The 14616-nt window shown below is 28.8% G+C and overlaps 1 protein-coding gene across 1 annotated transcript in view; it reads right to left on the reverse strand.

Annotated features, from left to right (window-relative positions):
* The window catches only part of Pgd (phosphogluconate dehydrogenase), a 37778-nt gene extending 23281 nt beyond the window's left edge, over positions 1-14497 (reverse strand). The window contains exon 1 of the mRNA XM_067285083.1: positions 14386-14497. Within this exon, the coding sequence (XP_067141184.1) occupies positions 14386-14402 (17 nt within the window). The 5' untranslated portion in view covers positions 14403-14497. The remainder of the gene's footprint in view (positions 1-14385) is intronic.
* Between the last annotated feature and the right edge of the window lie 119 nt (positions 14498-14616).

Here is a 14616-nt window from a genome sequence, read left to right on the forward strand (position 1 = left end):
AATACGATTAACTAGTGATAATAACTGCTAATTAATCTATTTTTTAATTAGCAAAAAGCCATTAAGATTCATTCAAAGTGTTACGGATATAGTTACGAAATTCAGCGACTGGTTATGGAAATTATTTGGAATTAAAAGTAATTTCTGTAATTAACTTTACTGAAGTGTTATTTATGTCAATAAATGACGTTAGAAATTTCATAGAGAGTTTAAACATAAAACTTTTTATCAGTGTTTTCTTTTTATATTTCGTTTTGAAATACTTAAATAAAGTAAATCAAAAGAAAAGGAAAGTCAATTTTACACAAAACTCCTTTAAAAGAAAGAAATTAATTTAGAAAAAATTTGTTACATATTAAAATCACTGGAAAATATATTAAAATTTAATTTATATGTAAAATTATATTCTATATGTTGATTTCTTAACAGGCAAAAGCGGTTATGCAGAACGAAAGAACAAACAGTACAAGGTACTTAATCACGGAGATAATTATTTATAACTCTTTCCACTTCTCTCAATTAAAATACGATGACGCATCATTTTCACTCCATCTGTCATCATCTAGCTTTCAGATATCGTTATAACAAATTTTATATCTAAATGATAAGTTCTACGGCTCGGTTCGACCTCTCTATTTTAATTCAATCAAAATTGAATTAACAAAATCTAAATTTTCACTCAAAAATGAGTGATATCAGAATTGATTATAGAATTTACTTTTTGATTAAAAAAAAAAAAGGCGAATGTCTGACATTGAGCTGATAAAAACTATGTTCTATTTTCATTAATTAGGAAACTCAACTTTTCTCATTGAATTAATTTTAAGAAATACTCTTACTCTTAAAAGTTTTCCATTTTATTTCTTCCTCAGATTATTAAAAAAATAATAATTCTGAAGAAAAAATAGAGAAGTCGTAGTCGTTTTGATTATTTCAAGGTGACATCCTAGAATAAGTTCACAAAAAAATTTTTGAAAATGTTCACTAGTTAATTTTTCCTAACCAGTTCTTAAAATTCTAGATAAAAATCTGTTAAAATAGATACACAGATGTTAACAAAGTATAAGAAGTACAGTTTAGAAAAGATAATTAACATATATAATCAGGAAAACAAATTAAGTTAGGCATAAAGAGGATAATAAACTTAAGATTAGAATCAGTTTAAAAAAAATAATAATAAAATGAGACAAAAGAATTATTAAAACATGTTTTGTCAATCATGTAGTGATAATTTAGAAAATTCATTAAAACGTTAAGTATTTCAGATTTAAAATACAAATTGAAATTTTTTTATATCTGGTTTTTTTTTTATTAAATGTTCATTTTAGAAAAGTTTGTGTAGGAAAATAAAAAAATTTTTTCATTCAAAATGAATAAAATAGCTTATAAATCCAAATGATAAGGAAATAGGTGAAAACAATAAATCAAGTTTAGTTTTTCTCTTTATACATTTCATGGAAAAAATGAATTTCCTTTAAATTTTATGAAATAAATTACAGAATAAATCAATATCTCAGTTATCAAAAATTATTACTCAATATCTCAAATGCAACTTTTTGTGGTCTTAAAAACTTTTTTCTACTGTTCATTACGATATACCTATCTGTTTCATTTAAATTAATATGAATTCGGTAGATAACTTATCAGTGTTTATTAATTCATAAACAATGCATTGTCAGAAGATATTTTGACGAACAAGAAGAGAGCTTCATGATTTTAAACAAGAAAATTGGAGATATTCAGTTAAATAAGAAACACAAAAGGAAACAATGTATAAAACAATAATTATGAGAGTTAACATCAAATAATTAGGAAACATACTCAAACAATAGTTCTAATCAATAGGAAAAACATTTTTTAATGTTGAATTAACTATTATGACCTATTTATATAAAAACAATGGTATTTGTCCAGGATATATCAATAAACTCTCTTTCCTATAAATACTGGAATTCTGTAGATTAAATTCCAAATTAATTCAAATAAAATTCAGTTTAGAAATTTAATATAACTTATATTAGCATTTAAGTTACAACATAAAAGTAAGGTATAAGAAAATGGTATAAACACAAAGTATTTTTGCAAATCTGAGAGTTTGAAGACTAAGAAAAATTTAAAGGACGTCATTTCCTTTTATTAGGATAAAACTAAATTTTTGCATACCCATTCAAAAAATGTAGGCTTACATATAACCTAAATTTTATTTCAGCTTACTGAAATCGTTGAATTTATGTTAGTGAGTTTAGTTTTTACTTTCTATTTTATTTCATTATAGATAAAAATAGCCTTTAAATAAATTTAAAAATTTATGTAGGTTTATTTCAAACTGTTACAGCCTTTATTTAAAATAATAATTACTAGTAATAAAACAAATATAATTAGAAGTAATTACAAGCCAAAGTAATAGGTAAAAAATATAAAAACAACAAACAATTTTTAAACAAAAAAAAAAGCAATAAGTTTTACATACTGTTTATATATCCCTCAAGATATAGAATATAATCTTTATTGTTTATAATTAAAGAAAAAAGTGAAGCAGAGAGGCAAAAACTATATTCTAAAAAATAAAAAACAACACTTAAGAAAGCTCCTCAAATATAAATCCATTCCTATTGCTTTACTAGAACAAACAGATTTACTAAAATGTTTTTGCTTAGAGTAAAACAATACCAATTAGATTATAAAAAAATATTTTGCCAACTACCCTTAATAAAAATTGAGGAAAACGACTAAAATCTTTTATAATGCTAATCAGACACCTGAATATAAAATTGATAAAAGAATCTGCCAATAAAAAAAAATTCCTAATAAAACAATCATTAAATCTACTTAAGAAACCTTGAAATATTTTGTTTAGTTTTTCCTTATGAATTTAATATATTGGTAATAAATTTATTTACTAAACCATTGATTTAAAATAGATTTTAAAAAAAGATTTAATCATTTACACTGATTCAAAATTATAATATTGTTTTTTTTTTTCAAACACATTTGATAAAAAAAACCTAAAATATGTAAATTATTATTATTCTCAATATTTTAAGCAGCGATTTTATTACATATTTTATAGATCAAAATGTCTTTTTAAATATATTTATATTGAATACTATTTAAAAACTACTTCTGTAATAAAAATAATTAATGACTGTCATTTTTATAATGCAATCCTTTTGCTCACCTTTGCAATTTTTAGACAATTTTTAAACCCATTTTTGCTTGTCTGAAATAGATACATCTTACATTTGCAGTCCAAACAACAATCAGCAATCATGGTGAGTAGACTATATTATACATTATTCTTCAGTAATAGATCTATACTGCTCAACATTTACAATAGTTCAAATTATCTTTGCTGGTAATTAGTATTTAAGCTTCTTTTTAATGTGCAAAAAGCTTGCAAAAGATTATTATTAATGCATTATTGATTGTATTGAAAGATTGGTTACAGATTTAGATGACTGAATATTACTTATTTCATGGGGTATTTGTACTATTTTTCTAACTTTGTTAATTAACAAAATTAATAAAAAAATTTTTATATAAAGGAAAACCTTAAAAAGATGCATCTTAAAATTAAGAATATAATATATCAAATTTTACCATAACATTTATTTAAGAAAATTTTTTTCATTATTATTTGCATAAAGATATTTAAGAAATTCTACAATCATAAAATCAATATTTTCTATTAAAACATTTTATCTTTTATGATGCAATAACCAAAATAAAATACAGTATTTATATAAATAATTCACAAAAGTATTTATTCATTGAGAGAAATACCAGTTGTAAAGCAAAAAATTTCTTCAATTATAATAATAATAATGAAGAAATATGGTAATCCAGTATTAAACTAATAATTTTTACCATATTGTTTTCAATCTGCTCCCAATTAACATTCAAAACTGTCATATTGACCCAGGAGGTCAATATCAAATAATCATATATGTTCATATATAATTAGAAAAACTGTGTTCAAAATAATATTAACAAGTAAGACTTCATTGTGATATTTTCAGTATTCATTATCCTAATCTATTTTAAAGCAATTATTATAAGTTAAGTAATAAAACTAATTTTTTTAGAAAGGCAATCAACAGGCCAGGGAAAATTACCAGGTTATCCCTTGCAAATTTACTCATTGTATTCATCAGCTGTACTCATACATTCACTCTTCTGGTAACTTCCCAGTCCATCCCTCCATTCCTATCAATCATGCTTCTCAAATATGTAAACTCATTCACTTATTCCAGTTGTTCACCACCCAGCCCAATCATGCAATCCTTTTGCTCACCTTTGCAAACACAATCACCTTAATTTTACTCATATTCATTTGCAGCATATTCCTCACACACCTTTTCAAAATTAGATACAAGATTCTGAAGCTCTTCCATGCTCTCTGCTAACAGCACAGTGTCATCTGCATATAACAAATGACAGATTTATTCATTTTCAATTCTCATTCCACACTCAAGCACCCTGGATCTCCTTATGCATGCATCCATGAAAACTTTAAACCACCACAAGGACATAACACACTCATCTTATACCATTTTCAACCATGAACCACTCAGACAGTGCCATCCACATATACGTATGGTCTACTATTTTCATACATTGCTCTCTTACATCTTAGTACTATATCTCTCACTCAGTAATCATGTAATACTTGCCATAGTTTCTCTCTATTCACTCTATCATATGCTTTTTCTAGATCAACAAACACTACAAACACTTTTCTACCCATATTCAAACATTTCTCCTTAATCATTCTCAATATGAAGATCTGATCCACTCACTTCTTCCCTTTCATAAATCCACACTGCATATTCATGTAATATTTTGTAAAATAATGAGAGTAATGTAAAAGGCCTACAGCTTGATAGTGGTTGATGTTTCCATGAATTTTTCTTAGAATAAAAAATTCTACAAATGTATGTTATTCAGACAATACTAAAAGACAATCTCAATGTTATAGAAATGAATTGCTGTGATGACAAAATGAATCTGATATTAGTATTATTACTTATTCCTAAACAATAAACATATTTCCAATACCAAAAATGATTGCAACGGGAAATAGAATTAAATACCAATTTTCTACTTTAAATGATGATGATGGTTAAATATCAACTACTGATAGCCCAATAATATATCAAACTGTAATGATTTTTGTTTTATATTGTATCAATTAATGGTGCAAGGGCATTTATTCAAGAATTAATTTTTTTTAAATTAAAATTATTTTTCAAGAAACACATGTTAAGTTAATTCAAAAAGTTTGAGTAGTGATTATGCTTGAAATTGTTTTTATTTCAGAATAGATATTTATGTTATTAGCAGAAATAGAATATTTTCTTTTTTAATGTGTCAATTATTTGTGCCTTTACTTTAAATAAATATGAAATGATTCAAATCATAAATAATTATATAAAGTTGTTTGTGTTATTTTTATTTTAATGGGTATTAATATATGCAGGACCCATTTAGACAGGAAGCTACGGATTTTTCTGAGCCCAGAGAATTACATAATTTTTTCTTTTTGACATTGCTCAATCCCTCCTGGCTTACATGAGGGTAATGAGAATTTAAAAAAAAATAATAAATCTGCTTCAGGTTGCATTTTTAACCATGTCAACACTTAAATGCATCAAACACTTTATTGTGCTTATGCACAGAAGCATTTGATGCATTAGAAGCGTGCACTCATTAATCATGCTTTTTTTATTTGTACTGTAATATAAAACCTAACACTATACTGTCAATACTGAAATAGTTCAATAGCAGACCTATGGAAGATTTCTAACAATTGTTGTTATATTAAAATTTTGTAATTTCTGAAATTAGTGAAGTGAATTTTAGTTAACTGATTTTTTGGATAATTGATTTTCAGATAGTTAATACTGTATTTTTATCATTGCTAAAACTTTAGCATATACTCCAAATCTTTTACTTCAGATCTAGACCATCTTACTTTATTTCATATGTTAACTCATTAAATACAGCTTAGTTCAGATAAACATTTTTTAAAATAAAATTTGGATGAGTCATAATTTAAATTCAAATTCATTCCATAATCCCAGAATAAAATAATTGCAATGTAGTATCGATTGTACAGAGTGTGGCAGAAAAACCTCTTAAATTTTAAAAGTAAATAAAAAAACATGATAAATGCTATTCAAATTTTTATTCCATAAATTATAAGTGCATTGAATACAATTTGTTTTCACTTGGTTTTGAAAATGATATTGTCCAGATGATGGTGACCTTGATTCACAACACATTCGTAGTCAATTTCTGAAGTTTTGCATAACCTGACATATCATTTCCAACAGTATTATGCTTGAAATTTCTTGGTGTATTGCAGGGGTTCAGATCATTAATGGCTGGTGTTTGTGGACTTCAGCTTTCAGATGGCCCCAGAAAAGTTACAAGGAGTGAGGATCAGGCAAACATGCAGGACATCCGACGTCACCACATAACAAGATCAAATATAATGTGAGTGATGGCCCTAAGCTGTTGAAATCAGATTTGCATTTCTGAGTGCAGTGAATTTTAAGTTCCAGAAAGTTTTGTAGCATTTCTATGTTACAAAGTTACTATGACTGTTTGGCCTTCATCTTCAAAAAGGTTATGGCCCAAACAACCTAGAACTGCACACCAAACAGTGACATGTTGGCTATGTAGAGGTCTTTCATGGAGCTGTTGAGGATTACTGTCCTACCCAATAACAGAAATTCTGTTTAGGCAGCCAAACAAATTGAAAGGGTTTCATCACTTGAGAGTAGAATCAGAGGATATCCTCAAACATGACTGGCAGCTTTCCCAGTTGTATTCAGTAATTTCCTGAACAATCCTCCTTTTATATGGATGGAACTTAAGGTCTGTTTGTAAAATTCTCCTGTTCAGTCAGACAACCCCAAAGCAGAAGCATGTTTATGGGAATTTGCAAAAGAGACTGTCTCACAGCTTTTCTATAAATGACCAAGTTGTTTGGCTTTACATTTTGAATGCAAAAATGTTGGAAGTAGAATCAACTTTTATTTTAGTAGCCATTGCCATAATGAAAATGTAAAGTTTATTCTACCATTTTCACAAGGTTCTTGGGTTCTTTTCTGTGCAGAACGTTCTCAAGTACTAGAGAATACCTAGCCATGTATTCTTTAGATATCCAGTAGAATTTCTACATATGATTGAGATGAGTTGACAGCTATCATATAAGTTAACATTTAATTTGAAACTTCAGAGCTGTAGTCATGCTCATCAGGAAACACTAAAAAAGGGTACGTTAATAGAATGTGATTAGTTATGTGTGGTATGTTTAACAAAACAATTAGGATTGAGAACCTGACAGGAAAACACCACAGAAACATTCACATGCTTCCTTGGATAGCATTAACTCCAAATGATGGATTTTTACAATTAAATTGCTTCAATTTTCCTATCAAGCTGGCCAGTGGCGTAGCGTGGGTGTCAGCCGCCCGGGGCGGAGGAAAATTTCGCCACACCCTTATTTAGGTATTATTATTATTTATTGTGAAATTTTGCTGCCTCCTTAAAGTGCCGCCTGAGGCGGGCCGCCCCTGCCGCCCCCACTATGCTACACCACTGAAGCTGGCATTTGCCATGACAATGGACAAAAGTCAAGGACTGACACATTCATTTTTATGCAATAAAGAGATGAATGAAAATAAATGTTGCCAGTTATGTCACCAAAATATCATTAGATTTAGCTAAAAAAAACTCTCACCTTTAAAGCTAAAATCTATTATTTTTAGCCTTAAAGTAACAAAAAGAAGTACAGTGGAACCTTGCTTAACAAGCACTTCGCACAACAAGCAAACAAATTGTAAAAATTTACCTCACTTAACGAGCGATATTTTGCATAATGAATGATGAGGAGAAGGGAAGTCCCGAATTGTGCGCATGCGGCATGTTCCATCAGTCTGTGTTTAGCACTAGTTCGCTAGCATCTTAGTGTCTCTTGCGATCACACATTTTTTCCAAACTTGTGTTCACACATATTACTTATAAACATCAACAACCGTAGCTCGTTATATAATAAACACGCCAAACAACATGCCAAATTCTTGGGTCATTAAATTTAATGACCGATTCCAAATTAAATTTTAGAAATGTCCGAATTAAAAATTAACTATTTATAATTATTGAATTTAATACGAGATGGAAACATAACTGCCTACCTCTAGTCAAATTAATTAATTTCTAGTATTTAATTATAGCATTTACATAACCCAAGAATTTGGTATATCGTTTGGAGTGTTTATCAAACATATTAGCTGTGATGTTTTTTTGTTTCTGCAAATCAAATTCTCACTCCAGGTTGGTTCATCCGTGCTAGAAAAAAAGATGATGATGATGATTCACGCTCCTTAACAGTGTATATTGTACAATTTTTTTTTGAATAAACATTATACATAAAACATTTGAGCATTTTTACGGCGTGAAATGCATTATCGTATTTTACATTAATTTCTATGGGAAAAATTGTTTCGCTTAACGAGTGTTTCTCATTACGAGTAAGACTCTGGAACAAATTATGCTCATTAAGCGAGGTTCCACTGTATCAAGTTGTAACAAATTCTGTCCATAAAATTAAAAATTTTATTGATTTTTTTTTACATTAGTTTATTTTTCAATCATCAATGTATTGTCCCTTATTAGATATAACTTCAAGCTATCGTTCATGCTACTTTTTGAAACCCTGTTGAAAAAATTCTCCTTGTTTAGAATCAAAACACACTGACACTGTATTTCTGAGATCTTCGAGAATTAAAGTTCTGTCCATCAAGATAATTTTGCAAGCTCTGAAATAAGTGATCTGAAGGAGCAAGGTGAGAATGTATCATTTTTTCCTAGCCAAGTTCCAACTTTTTTAGAGGTGATAAAAGCTGTGTGGACAAGCACTATCTTGTTGGAATAGAACATTGACCTCAGTGCTGGACATTTTTTACACAGGGCTTTCACCAAATGGTCCAATTGTTGACAGTAAAGTAATAGCTTCATTCTTTCTCAGCAGCTCAAAATATATCACACCATGGATATCCCATCAAACATTGAGCAATGTTTTCAGTGGATAAAGACTGGCTGAGTTGCCACTATCTCTGGGACAAAACCACTGATGTTTAATATTCTTATATTGTATTCATTTTACATCTCCAGTAATTATTTAATCCGAAAAGAGAGCACAGAGATAATGATGTGAAATTGTTGTGCTAGCAATAGCTCATGCAACATCAATTTTTCCAATTTCAGCACTTTTCCTAGCTGTTTCAAATTCTGTTGAATGGCCTTACAACCAGTTCTTGTGCAAGTTCACATACTGTTGTGAAGAGTTTATTTTCTACCAGAGTTTTCAGCACAAGACTGAATTTATGTTACAACCTGATAGTCTGATTTACAGAATACTAATGTGTAAACAGATCTTAAATGATACCAAGGATTAAACAGGTAAAGCCTGAATTTTAAGCTTCATCCATTTGTTTTTAGATAATGTCAGCTTTACCTGCTTGTGATTTGGATAAAGGATACTATTGTGAGATAAGCAGGGAGTCAGGGGTTAATCCCTTCTTGACCACTTACACTGCACAGGTTGGTAAAACCCGACCTCGGTATCGTTTCGGATGGCTAGAAAGGCAAAACGAGTGAGGAGGCGTCGGTAAGTCGACAGGTTCCCTGGGATAGACAGGAGACAGGCTTAACAAACAATAAAATAAAGGTTTATTATATGGCTAACACTAAAGGCTACACAGGGTAAAATACATATAGATATAGGTTATATAGGCTGGGTGCCGCTAAATGCGGTTAACATAAGGTTTCAAAGTCTATGAGTAACAACCGCTGAGTCTACTCTATGCCAGCTATGCCTACTTCTGTTACATGGGAGAGAGTTTGCAGTCCGCTAATAATTACCTCTAAAGTTGGAGGAGAGCTATATGCGGTGATAACAGTTCTTCATGGAAGCGGTGGGCATTGTTGATGTCTTCTACCGGTGTCTTTTCCTCTTCTTGGATCCAGTCCGATGTATGGAGGTCCGGGAGACGGAATACGCACAATGTCCCAATCTAACTTCCCATTTAATCACTCTCCCCGAGTTCTGGCAACTCTCGCTTTTATCCCCTTGTCGTGGGGAAGGGGGGTCACCTGACGGTCAAATGTTAATGCTAATAGTGCTGAGTTTGCACATATGTTTCAATTTTTCCATCCACTTCTTATCGCAAAACAGTGATAACGATCTACTTCTCATCTGGTGTGCTTCTGTAGGATTTGTTTCAATTTTCGACAAAGTTTAATGTCCGATAAATGCGTAAATTTGCAGACGTTACCCATGTATGGATAAAGTTCAAAATTAATAGATTGTTACTTGTTTTAACCAAAAGACTTTAAAAGGTTGGCATTAGCTGGTTAAATCTAGCTTTATTTGATTCACAGGCTTCAGTCAGAACATATATTATATATTATTAATTCTAATTTTTATGATTCTTTATAAAACTAATAAATACAAAATTCTACAATAGCATTCACAGAAGTGTTTTGTTACTTTGCACTCTCTTGTTCGATATCAATAACTTTTTTATTCCAAGTTCAAAAACTACTCTAGTTGGGCTGCAATTTGAAAAAATTATAGACCTATAAATTTCACTTTTGTCCATCTGTAAGTCTTTCCTTAATCTCAAGAACAGAATTAGATAGATATAAGACGGGACCAGATATGGAAACTTTAGGGATGCCCTGATTAGCTATATTCAAACTTCCAATGCAGACCAGAAGTCACGTTATTTGAATTCAAAAATTCTCTCCTGAAAGGCATTAAAAAGATGACTGGCACAACTCTATTGTTAAAGGAAAAGTATGATGTACAGAGGCAAGCCACTACTTATTTGAGGTGGAGAGCATATATTTTAAATTAAATAAATTAAAAATATGATTAAAAATTGCAGCCCAGCATTGTGATGATGTCAAATAAATAATTGCTCGTTATCTAAAGTTAGTTAAGTTTAAATAACAAGCAATAACTTAAGTTTTTTTTATTACTTAAATAGTATTCCATTTAACTTGATGAAAAAGTTTTATGTATAACTAAAAAACTTTAAACTTTATCCAAATGCAAGAATTGTGAGGATCATTTTAAAAATGTTGTCTTTTTTTTAATCATATTCAAAATAATAACCAAAAACTAAAATTTGGTATACATTTTTACATAAAGAATGAAGATTTAAAAAGTTTACTTAAATTTCTGACAAAGAATTCTTAGATGTTCTATCTATGGACACCAGATTTTACTATCGGATAGAAAGCCTAACTATCCATTGTTTCTTAGACAACTTCAACTGATTCAGTAGCTATTGCACAAAAACTGAAGACTAATACCATGTTTCTGCTACTTTTATCTCCTTTACTTATCTGAAAGATCAGAGCTGGTATCATAGACAAACCCAGAACCTGATACCTACAGCTTACTGTAAGTTAAATGGAATAATATTTAAGTAACTAACTCCATATGATAGCAAAATAGAAAGCAATCATCAAATTCCTAATAGTAGATAAAAAGAATTAAGAAAACTAAGGTCATAAATTCTAAGGTATATACTTAACTTATTATTTCCAAGTAAATCATGAAGAAAAAAAAATAAGTTCATATTATATCATTATAATGGCCCAGGCCTTATTCTAAGTTTTTTTCCCTCCTGAACAAATATTAGTTTTGTTTTGGTGCCAATAAATCCTATCATTAATAAACTGTTCTAAATGACAAATGGAAAATAAGGACAACACAAATCTTATACCTGTACAATTATTTATTAATTTCAATCATTGTTCAATCTTAACTGTTAGACATGCAGTGTGTACTGTGCACTTGCATGTGATATATGATAGTTGAAGATTATGGTTAAAATGATAACAGTAATGTTGTGGCTGCATTAAAAAAATATATACATACATTCAATACAAATAGTAAATCCTACTAACATTGCTTTCATAGCTCTTTTTTTATGGGTCAAATAAAATATATAGTAAAATTTGTGTAAACAAGAATCACACAGTATTAAATATTTTTTCCAGTTTGGCAGATTTCTGTTTTGGACAGGTTCTTTTTTAACTTAGATAACTGCTCCATTCCAAAAAATTTTTCCATTTAGGCAGGTTTCCATTTTTATTCTGTTTGGACAGGTTTTACTGTATATTATGTAATTTAAGTAAATATTTTAATTTCATCATAACCAAAAGAAAAAAATACTTATAAAACCCAAAATTGGACAATACATTACTGCAAAATATGGGATTCCCATTGCACAATTCAAAATTCCCATTACACATTTTGTGTCCAGTTGCATGTAGGATATGTGCTGTAAGAACCATTAGGAACACTAGAGATTTTCACTAGAGGTAAGCAGTGGTGCATCCAGAAGGAAGACAAGTGACCCTGGCAACCCCAAAGTAAAAAAAAAAACCTAGTAAATTTTCCAAAAATCTTTTCCAGATTAAAATTAATTTTTTTTTATTTATATTGTATTGTGTCTTCTACTTCTATATATTACATATGAATTAGCAGTCATGTAAGATGGGAATTTTATTGAATTCACATTTCTTTTTTTATCTGTTCAACTTGGTTCCCCAAGATTAAATCTTGAGTGCACCCTGGAGTACACAAGTACAGAAAAAGATGCCTATAATAGCTAAGATTACATGCCTGTAGCTAATATAAAAGCCAAATAATAACTATGCCTATAGCTAATATAATATTCCTCTCTACATATTAGCTAAAGCTAATATGTAGAGAGAAAAAATAATGTATTTATTTCATATCATTAGTATGTAGGAAAATAGAAAAAGAAATATTTGAATATTAATTCTATATATCTGCAACATTACATACATTAACTATATACTTAAACTCTGAAAATATCAAATTATCAAGACTTGATTACAAGCCCATATTTAACATCTGATAAACACACATTTCAAAAACTATCACAGAACTATCTTAACAATGGTCTAGCCACAGATAAAAACATAATATCTAATCACTCAGAAATATATACAGTATGAAAAAAATTTTTAAGCAGGAAACAGAATATTTTGAATATTAATATTATGTACACAGTTTAATCTTATTGGGAATTTTCTAAACAAATCTTTTTAGATTTAAGTTTGAAATTTATTCAATGATTTTGTCTAATTTATTTAATGATAAAATTTGATAGTCTTATTAAAGATTAATAAAAGAATGAGATTAATTCAAAAATGATTTAGTTTCAAAAATAATTGAATTTATAAATACTTTTAAAGGTTTTTTGCAAAATCAAAATAGAAGTTACAAACATATATAATAGTTATAAACATACTTAGTGCTCAAATTAAAGCAAAATTTAAAAATTTTAAATAAACCATTAGCCATTTGCATTTCATATATTGAACATAAATACTGTATAGTAATAATGAATCTATGATGGATATTTTTTGTTTTTTCTTTTAATTTGATCACTACAAATTCTGAAATTAAAATAAATAGATTAGAATTTAATTTTCTCCTCTAAAAAGAACAGATTAGTCAAACACTATTCATTATAAAAAGATGTGTTACGAAATTAATAACAAATTTCTTAATAAACATAATTTTATAATCAAAATTATTATTAAAAAGACAATTTAGAACTGAATCATGTGTATGCAAACTCTATCCTGATTATAGTCAGAATTGACTAAAATTTTAAAATATTTCTCTTATTAAAACAAATATTTTAATTTAAATGCGAGTATAGTGTATATTACGTTAAATTAACTCTTTAAATCACGTGTAAGCCAATAATAAAACACACAAGACAATAATCCTTAATTTTATTCAATCTTTTATAATTAATTTCTAAAAATCTATAAATTTCTCTCGATTTCCTTTATAAACTATTACTTTATATAAACTCTATGTAAATCCGGTTTATATCAGCATATTCGTTTTCCTCTAATTCTCGTTATTTCAACAGGAAAAATCCTTATTTATCACCAACTCTTACTCAACAGTCGCAATTTGTTTGCATTTCTCTACATTTAATTTACTTCCATTTCTCGATGCAGAAACTTTACTAAACAATTCCATATACAATTAAAAAACATAAATATTCTATATTAATTATATATTTTCTCTTGATTCCAGCATTAAGTCGATCGCTTAGCATATATAATTCTGTATACCTCTAGGCCCTTTAATAGTTTACTTTTCAGGCTGTGTATCGATATATTTTAACTATTAGAAATGAACATTCTGACAGCATAAGAGACTATTTTAAATGCATTCGGAGGATAACAGCCAACTCATTTATACTCTCTATTTATAAAGAATTCGAATAAAAGACAAGAAATCCTTACTTTTGTGAATCAGCCATGGTATCACGCTTTGCCGGTTACGCTACTGATCAATTTCTTCTGTTCTGCCAATCATTTCTCGTGGTTAAAATACATTGTTAGTAGCGCTAATAGCGGCAATTTTTGTAACTATTACGACAACGGCAGAAAAATTATTTCCTTATGCAATTGTGCCATACATAAGTGAATTAATTATAGCTTTGGCTATGTCATTTCTGTTACGCTTTTTTACTT

This window comes from Centruroides vittatus, unplaced genomic scaffold (assembly GCF_030686945.1).
Source record: "Centruroides vittatus isolate TY-2023 unplaced genomic scaffold, ASM3068694v2 contig_1218, whole genome shotgun sequence".
NCBI classification, from domain to species: domain Eukaryota; kingdom Metazoa; phylum Arthropoda; class Arachnida; order Scorpiones; family Buthidae; genus Centruroides; species Centruroides vittatus.